This window comes from Centropristis striata, chromosome 18, assembly GCF_030273125.1.
Source record: "Centropristis striata isolate RG_2023a ecotype Rhode Island chromosome 18, C.striata_1.0, whole genome shotgun sequence".
NCBI classification, from domain to species: domain Eukaryota; kingdom Metazoa; phylum Chordata; class Actinopteri; order Perciformes; family Serranidae; genus Centropristis; species Centropristis striata.
Genome location: NC_081534.1, coordinates 370,916 through 381,856, shown reverse-complemented (window position 1 = coordinate 381,856; position 10,941 = coordinate 370,916). Strand labels below are relative to the sequence as shown.

Genomic DNA, 10,941 nt, shown 5'->3' with positions numbered 1-10,941 from the left:
CATATAAAATATAAAAATATACAATATAAACATAAACATACATAGGCAAGTAAATGTAAAGAAAAATATATATGATATAAAGTAAACACAGGCAGGAAAGGGAGGTGAGGTGTACAGCCAGAAGCAGATATGATGCTATGCAGTGTTCATAAATATAATATAAAATAAATATATTGCACATTGAAGGACAAATTATTGCACATTGCCAAGTATTGTATATTTAAAAAATAAATATTTAGCAACCAAATGAAAAAAAAATAAAGATCCTGCTTCGGAAATGCATGATGACGACGGTGATGATTATGATAATAACAACAACAACAACAACAACAACAATAATAATAATGATAAACATATTATATATTATGTTATGTATGTATGCACACCCAACAGGCTAAATACACGACACATTGCTATTATTATTATTACTACTACTACTACTACTACTATTATTATTATATGCATATGCTTTTGCTGCCATTACTATTATTACTATATACTGTGATATACTACTATATAATACTATTATTATTATACTGTCCTTCTTCTTATTATTATTATTATTATATATTATTTCATTATTATTATTATTATTATCTATCTATCTATCTATCTATCTATCTATCTATCTATCTATCTATCTATCTATCTATCTATCTATCTAATAATAATAATAATTACATAATAATACATTAAAAATGATTGGTATTCCTGTTGTGAATGTCTTAATGTGTATAAAACTATAAAGTGTGTACTTTATGTATTATGAGCCTGTTTGTCCACTACCCGCTGGTGATGAGCGTTCATGAGTACGCACAGAGCAACAAACCGCAGAGAGAAACGCGGGTTGTAGTTTCCTGTTTCTCTGCTCACGAGCTGGCGAACCGCGGCGCCTGCGCAGAAGAACTACATTTCCCAGCGAGCCTAGCGCGCCAATTAGAAACGTCAACGAGCCAGTGAACATTAAGCGGAGCAGACCAAAATCCCAAACAAGGAAATGGTGGGGGAATAAAACGACCAGATTATTTAATTAATGCATGTAATAATTAATATTTTATTTTATTGTAAATTAAGACGTATTTATGGGTTAAAATGGATTACGACTTCAAAACAAAGCTGGCGGCGGAGAGAGAGAGAGTAGAAGATCTGTTCGAATATGAAGGTTGCAAAGTGGGTCGAGGCACCTACGGGCACGTTTATAAAGCTAAGCGCAAAGACGGGTAAGAGAACCGAGAACGGTGTTTTTATCAGCAGCAAACTGATGCACGGTGCATTTACACACACACACTCCGTGCTGCGTGTTAACGGGGCGGTAGATATGAAGCGATAACCCGATAACCAGGGTCTCTCTCTGTGTTTTTGTTTTCATGTAACGCACTCACACACTCACTCACCCCCCCCCCCCCCCCCCCGTCCCCCCTCCTGCCCCCCTCCCCCCTAAACAACATAAAGCAGCGGTGCATCTTGTTTATTAAGGTCGGTCTTTAGCAGCTGCAGACAGCTGGACGCTGCTTGTCTTCTATCTGTTTACATGCTCTCGTGTCGTCATGCAGCGTGTTTTGGTGGCCAGGCTACTCCCCCAGCTGATCCTGAGGACCGCCAAACTTTGTTAGACTCCCGCTTAAACGTCATCAGTCTGCTCTTATATTTGATTTCACTGCTGCTGTCAAGCTGGTGCATACACTAGCAGCAGGAATATTTCACATTTCTATTCTACTGAGCCATCAGTGGCACTAGTTTGTTGCTACAGTACAGTTAACATATACCTGGTTGCATATAATGAGGGTCATCCCTATGTTCCCCGGGACCTACAGTATGTTCCCCGGGACCTATGTTCCCCGGGACCTGTGTTCCCCGGGACCTACAGTATGTTCCCCGGGACCTATGTTCCACGGGACCTACAGTATGTTCCCCGGGACCTATGTTCCACGGGACCTACAGTATGTTCCCTGGGACCTGTGTTCCACGGGACCTACAGTATGTTCCCCAGGACCTATGTTCCACGGGACCTACAGTATGTTCCCTGGGACCTGTGTTCCCCGGGACCTATGTTCCCCGGGACCTATGTTCCACGGGACCTATGTTTTCGAGGTCATATGTTCCCCGTTTTTCTAAAAAAGGGTCCCATGTTCCACGGGACCTGTGTTCCCCGGGACCTATGTTTCCGAGGTCATATGTTCCCCGTTTTTCTCAAAAAGGGTCCCATGTTCCCCTGTAGCAATGCATACTGGTGAGCATAGGACCCTTTTTCTGAAAAAGGGTCCTATCAATCCATTGCAGTCTATCAATCTTCAGGTAGACTCTCAGCAGCCAGCAGGCCTCCCGTCTCATGGTCCACCTGAGCTCCAGCAGCACTAAACTAAACTTACATTATCACAGCAGCTACTTTCTGGTTACTTTGCAGTTATTTTGTTGGCCTTGGGGTTAGAGTTAGGGTTATTATTATTATTATTATTATTATTATTAGGATTAGGGCTATCTGCCATGGAATTGTGCAGTAATGGTGGAAAAAGTAACAGACCGGGGAACACCCTTTTTAGGAAAAGCGGGAAAAAGGTTCCTGTGTTCCCCAGTCTCATACGGAGAGCAGAACATAGAACATAGAACCCGGGGAACATAGAACACATAACATGCTCCCCATATAATGCTCGACAGTTGAGTTTCATTTTATTGGCGAAGTATGTTTAATAGTGAAAAACATGATGTTTCACCGTGACCTACCAGGAGGACAGGACAGCTTTCATTGATTTCTTCCATAATGTTCAATATGTCTAATGATTTTTAGGGGCTGCTGGTCAAAAACAGTAAAGTGTGTAGTAGCCATGCACACATCCCACAGTCTGGACTGGTTTTGATACCTAAACAGACCTTATTACAGGCAGCATGTTATTAATTCACACACAATTAATGTCACTGGTGTCATAAAATTGTAATAATACAGTTTTGTTATAACATTAGAGCGATATCGCAAAAAGTTCCCTGTGAAGGTTCTCAGTGGCCCAGGTCATGGTAAAGTTAAAGTCTAGGGGTCATTGAAGCCATTGAGGCGGTATCATCCCGCTGTGGTCGGGTTGTTGGAGTCACTGGGTGAGTCCAGGTTTCTGTGTTGTGTCTTAAGCCTCCTCCTCTGGTGAGGGTTGGCTTCCTTAACTTCCCTCTCAAACCATCTGTCTTCTGCCAAAATGTGAACATATTGATCTTCAAAGGAGAGTCCCTGATCTTAACGGTGGAGGTGACTGCTGACTCCTGGCCAAGGTTATAATAGTTTTGGATTTTTCATTAGTTTTAGTTTTAATTTCGTTGTGAATTTTATTTTTTTTCAGTTAGTTTTTAGAGTGAGTTTTCTAGTTTTATTTTTTATATTTGAAAATGCTTAGTTTTAATTTAGTTTTTATTAGTTTTAGTGTTAGTTTTATTTTTTTGTAATGGGCTATATGTTGGGTGTCAGATTCAAAGAGTTCATAATACATTTTGCCATTTTATCCATCTCAGCCCCAATAAGGTTATTAACTCTTACAGTTCTGGGTGTTTTGTATTTTGGTTCTAGTGTAAACATCCCAGTCTCAGTAAACATATTCACCATGTGTTGCATGTTCAAATAGAAACACTGAATTATGAATGAAAAAAGTTGACAAAAACTAAAACTAAGGATTTTCACTATAATTTCAGTTAGTTTTAGTTAGTTTTGTAACCACACAATACAGTTTCAGTTAGTTATCGTTTTTTTAAAAACTCTAGTTTTTATTTTTATTTCAGTTAACGAAAATGTTTTTTCAATTCTAGTTTTCGTTATTTCGTTAGTTTTCGTTAACTATAATATCATCAATAATATCAATATAATATAGTCATCAACAGATCGACAATGGCAATAAAACATTTTATTTCTTTGATACTATCATCATGTTTAGTTGCACTCTTAGTTCCGCTCTTTAAATGTCAGTGTTACGTCTACTATGGCTGTGCTATAACAACAGTGATTGTCTGTCCAGAGTCCAAAGTAAACGTTCAGACTTCTGCAGCGCTGCTTCTCTGGTGTTGTGTTAAGCATATAACAGGGTTCTGCTGCTGGCAGCGCAGGGAAAGAAACCACAGAGACGTCATCTCAGAGGCTGTGGTGGCGTTAGCAGCATACTGGGCAGCCCACTGGTGGCCAGCCCACTGGTGGCCAGCCCACTGGTGGTACTGGTGGCATGCAGTGGCCTGAGCAGCCATGCTGACAGTCACCAGGCAGCTGTGACAGGCTGTGTGTGGTGTGTGTGAGATCTTTTCTGCAGCTGCTCCATTATGTTGAATCAGCATCAGAGGGTCACTGAGAGAGAAGGATCTGATTGGCCGTTTAGACCAGTAGTTCTCAACCTTTTTGAGTCGCGACCCCCAATTTAACATGCATGTTGTCCACGACCCCCACTCACTGAACACAATCTCACACGCACAGTTCAGATCACCCAACAAAGAAACAAAATGACCAGAAAAGACAAAATGACCACAAAATGATCAAAAAAAGACACAAAATGATCAAAAAAAGACAAATGATCATCAAATGATATGGGGATGTGACTTCTGGTCCATGTCGCCCAGCCCTAGGCCAGTAATCTGATCTGATCACATGATGATGACAGGAAACAGTTATTTTGTTTTCTATCTGTCTTTGTACAAGATTACTTCAGCAGTTAGCTCCTGTCTGTTGTCTGTTTTCTTTGATCAAGAGCTGGAACAACAAGTTGATTAGTTGATTAATCAGTGAAGAGAAAATTAAAAGCAACTATGATGACAATCAATTAAGTGTTTAAGCATTTTTTTTCAAGTAACAATGCCAAACAATCTCTGGCTCCAGCCAGAAATCTGTTTCTGTTATTTGAAAACAAAAACATCTTTTGAATTTGACGAAACAGTCAATCTGACTCCTTGGGCTTTAGGTCATTATGATGGGTATTTTTTTGAAAGTTTAAAGACCAAATAATTGAGTAATTAGTGGAAAAATCTATTGGCAGATTAATTACAAGTACAACTTCACTGTAAAAAATGTCTGTAGATTTTACTGTGAAAAACTGCTAAACCATGACTGTAAAAGATCAGAAACACATACAATACAAACACTTTTTACAGTGTATGGAAATAGAAATACTGTATGTGAAGGAGCTAGTTTATGTACTTTTTCTTCTTTGCTTTTGCACAGCAGAGTAAACATTTTATTATGTGAATCTGACAGAAATTCATACAAGGAAATTGTGATTGCAGACCAAAAGATTAAATGCTATGAGCTGTGTGCAGCATCTGTGCAGCTCAATTAGTATTAGAGACGTGAGGCTGAGAGCTCCAGTTAATCCAGGACCATCTCCAGAGCAAATTAGTCTGGAGTGGGTTTGATGTGAGCACCACAGGGACCGGTCTGGTCTGAGCTCGCTGCTCGCTGAATGAAGCTGTTATTGGATGTTGTCCTCAGATTTAGGGCTGGGCGATATGGAGCAAAAGACATATCCTAAAATTAATTTAGGCTGAATATCGATATACGATATACACTACTAGTCAAAAGTTTTAGAACACACCAACTTTTCCAGAATTAATTGAAAATGATGCAGTTTAATGTCTCAGTGTACTCTGAAATGAATGCACATTTGCAACATTTAAAATTCTTTATTGAGCATGATAGTGTTTTGAAAGTAAAAAAAAGATTCACAATCACATTTTATGTTGGACTAAAGGACTAAAAAAAGACACAAAATGACAAAAAAAGGACACAAAATGACCAAAAAAAACCACAAAATGACCAAAAAAAGACACAAAATGACTTCCAAAGACATGAAAAGAATTCAAAAATGGACAAAATAGCCCAAGACTCCATAGAGTTAAGTTGTTAACCCATTTCTTGTTCCCTGAAAAAGGCCTACTTGTATAATTCTGAAATGTACATTATTTTCCAGTTTTGGTTAAGCTTACCTTTTTTTATTTACCTCTGGCAGTTCACCACTTACCTTTGGACCCTTTCAAGCTGTTCATTTGACTTGAACTGCTTGAATTTCAATAAAAAACTGGAAAAATCGGGGTGTTCTAAAACTTTTGACCGGTAGTGTATGATATATATCCTGATATTTTTATAGTGAGAGCAAATGTTCAGTCAAATATGACATGTCACAAGTAGTTTTAAATACTGTATAACAACAGAAGTTCCTTTTTAAAAAAAAAAAAATTAAGATCCATAAAGTGCACATTTAAATAAAAAAAAAATCTTACATAAAATAGCCTATGAAATAAAATAGGCCAATCTTATTCTGAAATGAAGATATTTATATGAGAAAAGAATAACGAACATTACAAAATAACTAAATATGACAAACCCTAGTAACCGCAGCATTTATATATAAAGAAAGAAAAAAATCGAACTATATTGATATATGCGATATGGTCTAATACATCGATATATTTTTTCTAGGGATATATCACCCAGCACTACACAGATTGTGTTTACATTTTAATCAGCACTATTTTAAAAAGGAATAGTTTTCTTTGGCCCATCGTTTCTCCTCTCAGCAGGTTGTATTTCATACTGCTTATCTCACATAATCAATATTTGCCTGCTGAACGTGCTCCACCCTGCCTTCTCACTTTTCACCTATTAACTACATTTTATGCACAAATGTAATTCACAAGGGCAAACCTGCAATGCCAGAAAGAAAAAAATAAATCCTAGCCAAAAGCTGCAGCTAAGCCGCTGTGTAGTCTGAATCCTGAGCATCGAGGATGAAGTGATACAGGCAGTGATCAGCAGCAGGCTGCTTCAGGTTGATGGTGTAAAGGTTGCTGATGAGACAATCTGGGCAATTTAGTAATATTGCTCCCATGTTCTCTTTTCATCTCTGCAGGAAAGATGAGAAGGAGTACGCACTGAAACAAATAGAAGGCACTGGAATATCGATGTCTGCCTGTAGGGAGATCGCTGTAAGTATCAACTCTTTTTATTATTGTGCTTGGGACTTCTGTCCTTGTCCCAGTTTACATGCAACTGAGAAAATCTAATAACTGTCGGGAACGTGTCCTCCTCCTCACCACTGGGTGGCGATATGCGTCGTTTCAACGGGCTAATATGGCGCCGTTTCCGGTTGACCTCAGTTCGGCACTTTGTACCGTCACTACTGACCAGCGACCGGCTAACGTGACCGGCTAACGTGACCGGCTAACGTGACCGGCTAACGTGACCGACTAAGGTGACCGGCTAATGTGACCGGCTAATGTGACCGGCTAACGTGACCGGCTAATGTGACCTGCTAACGTGACCGGCTAATGTGTACGGGCTAACGTGACCGGCTAACGTGACCGACTAACGTGACCGGCTGACGTGACCGACTAACGTGACCGACTACTGTGACCGACTAACGTGACCGGCTAACGTGACCGGCTAACGTGACCGACTGACGTGACCGACTACTGTGACCGACTAACGTGACCGGCTAACATGACCGACTAACGTGACCGGCTAACGTGACCGGCTGACGTGACCGACTGACGTGACCGGCAAACGTGACCGACTAATGTGACCGACTAATGTGACCGGCTAACGTGACCGGCTAACGTGACTGAGTAATGTGACCGGCTAATGTGACCTGCTAACGTGACTGAGTAACGTGACCGGCTAACGTGACCGGCTAACGTGACCGGCTAACGTGACTGACTAATGTGACCGGCTAATGTGACCGACTGACGTGACCGGCTAACGTGACTGACTAATGTGACCGGCTAATGTGTAAGTCGGGGAACTCCGACATCAGTCTGATTAACACGTTTACATGCACTTCAGTTGTCCAGTTATAGTCAGATTAAGGCAATAATTAATTTTTTTCCAGTGTCATGTAAACGTACAGATAGGCCGAGTGGTAAATTATCACTCAGTGTATTCCTTTACAGCTCAGTTGGTAAAGATAGATATCCACTGAGAATTCACTCTCCACTCCTATTTAAATCCTTTTAAAGATGTTCGTTTTAGTAGTGAGAAGAAAATCCAGGCTAGGAAAAGATTACTCTCACTGGTGTGCTTGCATTAATATCCTTTAATTGCCTGATTAACCTGCTATTTCTTAATTGTTTGCATTTGTTTAATTGCCAGTACTGTATGAATAAATCTTAAAAGCTCTCAGCTCTGCTGACTGTAGATCCAGACGTTGTAATTGAATGAAGCATTAAGCAGGTAAATAAGCAAAGAGACAGTGTGGTGGACCAAATGGACTAAGCACAAGGACACAGGTTAGAGAAAAAAAAGTTTTTATTTTTTAAAAAGTGTTCAACAAAACCAAATAACTGGAAGCAACTGATCAGGTCAATAAAACATTACTCTACTAAAATGTAAAAAGAAGCCATGAAATGAAATCAGTGTTATTTCTGCACTCTGATGTCAGATGAAAGGTGAAACCGTCTGAACACTGAGATGTTGATCTCATGTCTGACTAAGCAGCCGGGTCACTTTGATAAAAAAAGTCATGACAGCAGTCTGACTGGGTCTGATGTCACTTTGATCAGATCAATGCAGCACATTAAGGCTGAATCAGCATGAGTTAAATACATAAAGAGCACATTTCCCAGGCTTTAAGGATATAAACGACGTGTTTTAACTTATGAATGGAAACAGAACTTTGTTGGTTTACAAAACTCGACATGGCATATTTATGGTCTAGTCAATATTTAATATCTAGTCATTTTTAGCCTCTATTTGTTTATCCATATTCATGGATGTACTGACAACTATTGATTACTTCAATACTAAAGAAAACTTAAAAACATGATGATTTTTAGGCAAGTTCTGCAGTAATGAGGAGTGTTTTTTTCTAGAGCCAGACCAGGCCACGCCCTCTCTAAAGTCTCAGGCCACGCCCTCTCTAAAGTCTCAGGCCACGCCCTCTCTAAAGTCCTCTCACTCTGCGTGTCTCCACTACCAGTTAGCCCCCAGAGGGATTTAGAGACTCTGGAGGTGACGTTTGGTTTTCACCGTCGCTAACTGTGCACAACGTCAGCAGCTGAAAGCAGCATGGCTAACATAGCTAACATAGCTAACTGCCGCTAACGGCTCTTCTTAACAAGCCGGCCTCCGGCTCGTTAGCGGCTCGTTAAGAAGAGTAAGAAGGAGTCGCTGGATTTGTCTCCAATCGCTTTCTTGAAAAATAGTCACTAAGGGACCCAGACTCGCTAAGTCTGAAAAGTCACTAAATTCAGCAACAAAGTGGCTAAGTTGGCAACACTGCTTCACCGGCTTTTACAAATGTCGCGTGTTGTTGTGGTGTAGAGTACTACGTCACATCCTGCTTAGCGATCTATCCAATCAGTAACCAGGCTGTTTTCAGGGGAGAATAAAGACCCTGCTCTTCTACAGGGACTAAAGAAGTCCAGACAAAAGCCGGCTCCGGACTGCTCGCATTCAGATTAGGGGCGTTTCGGAAAGTGAGACCCACCTCATTCTGAGGACTGTCCGGCTATTACCTGCTAGTGGAAACAGCCCTCGTGTCTGTGTGTTAAGCAGGTTTAAAGTACCTGAACAGAATCCTGAGCTGTGTGACAGCTGGCAGGTTGACCCCCGAAGTGACAAAACAGCCTTCAGAGTAAGTTATTAACAACATTGCCAATAGTCCTCCTTCCTAGAACTGTGTCCCTCCCTCCTCGCCTTTCAGTCCAGGTCGGGTTCGGTGGTTAATCAACACATATTTCTGCAGGTTGGGTGGTATGGACTGACTCACATACATGCTACTGTGTTACATGACATGATGCCTCTTCTGCTCTTGGAATGCCGGAATACTATCTTAAATGACAGACTAACGTCTTGCAGCTTTAAACTGCAGTCTAAAAGGGGCTTATGCCGTATAGACTGTTTTGTATTGAATTACCACAAAATATGATATATCACAATATATATTAGAAGCTGTCGATACAGCATAGTATTGCAATATTTTACGTGGCAATATTATATCGATTCATGGCCACCAGGTATCGATATTTAGTGTTCTGGTGGGCTGTCAGTATTTTTGCCAGTTTTTTAAGAATATCCTGGAGATCCTGGTATCATATGAAACTAGAAGATCTCAGGAAGCTATATGCATCATGTGTGTCGTGTCGGAAAGTTGTTGAAAAAAAGCAGCAAAGTTCGGCTTTTTTTTTTTTTTTTCGTCCAAAAAATTGAGAGCAGTGAAGCTTAAAGTTTTGATAAAATGCTGCACTGGACTGATTATTTGTTGGGTTTGACTCTCATTGTGGAGAAATAAAAAGACTGAAGTGAGATGAATAGACTGAGAATTGTCTCTTATTTAACAAAACAATTCTTGATTGAATTTAATTTTGTGGACACAAAATGCACATAAACAGTTAAATCCTAATATATTGTATCACGATACTCATCAAATTGCACAATGCTTAAAATCGCAATAATATTGTATCGTGATTCAAGTATCAGGATAAAATCATATCGTGGTGCCTCTAAGGATTCACACCTCTAATATATACAGTACAGGCCAAAAGTTTGGACACACCTTCTCATTCAATGTGTTTCCTTTATTTTCATGACTATTGACATTGTAAATTCATCAAAACTATGAATGAACACATGTGGAATTATGTACTTAACAAAAAAGTGTGAAATAACTGAAAACATGTCTTATATCCTAGTAAGCAAAGGGTGGTTACTTTGAGGAATCTAAAATACAAGACATGTTTTCAGTTATTTCACACTTTTTTTGTTAAGTACATAATTCCATATGTGTTCATTCATAGTTTTGATGCCTTCAGTGAGAATCTACAATGTAAATAGTCATGAAAATAAAGAAAAACGCATTGAATGAGATGGTGTGTGTCCAAACTTTTGGCCTGTACTGTATATCATTACTGTGAGTATTGTATTTTTTATACATTATGTGTCATGTAGAAGTGTTTCTGGTGGTTTGAGTTGGGGTGGATAGTATCTCAGTCGTC

At 39.7% G+C, this 10,941-nt stretch overlaps 1 protein-coding gene across 1 annotated transcript in view; it reads left to right on the top strand.

Annotated features, from left to right (window-relative positions):
• The first annotated feature begins 1,056 nt into the window (after positions 1-1,056).
• Positions 1,057-10,941, top strand: part of cdk19 (cyclin dependent kinase 19) — a 69,943-nt gene continuing 60,058 nt past the window's right edge. The window contains exons 1-2 of the mRNA XM_059356489.1: positions 1,057-1,220; positions 6,861-6,936. Coding sequence (XP_059212472.1) covers positions 1,093-1,220; positions 6,861-6,936 — 204 coding nt within the window. The 5' untranslated portion in view covers positions 1,057-1,092. The remainder of the gene's footprint in view (positions 1,221-6,860; positions 6,937-10,941) is intronic.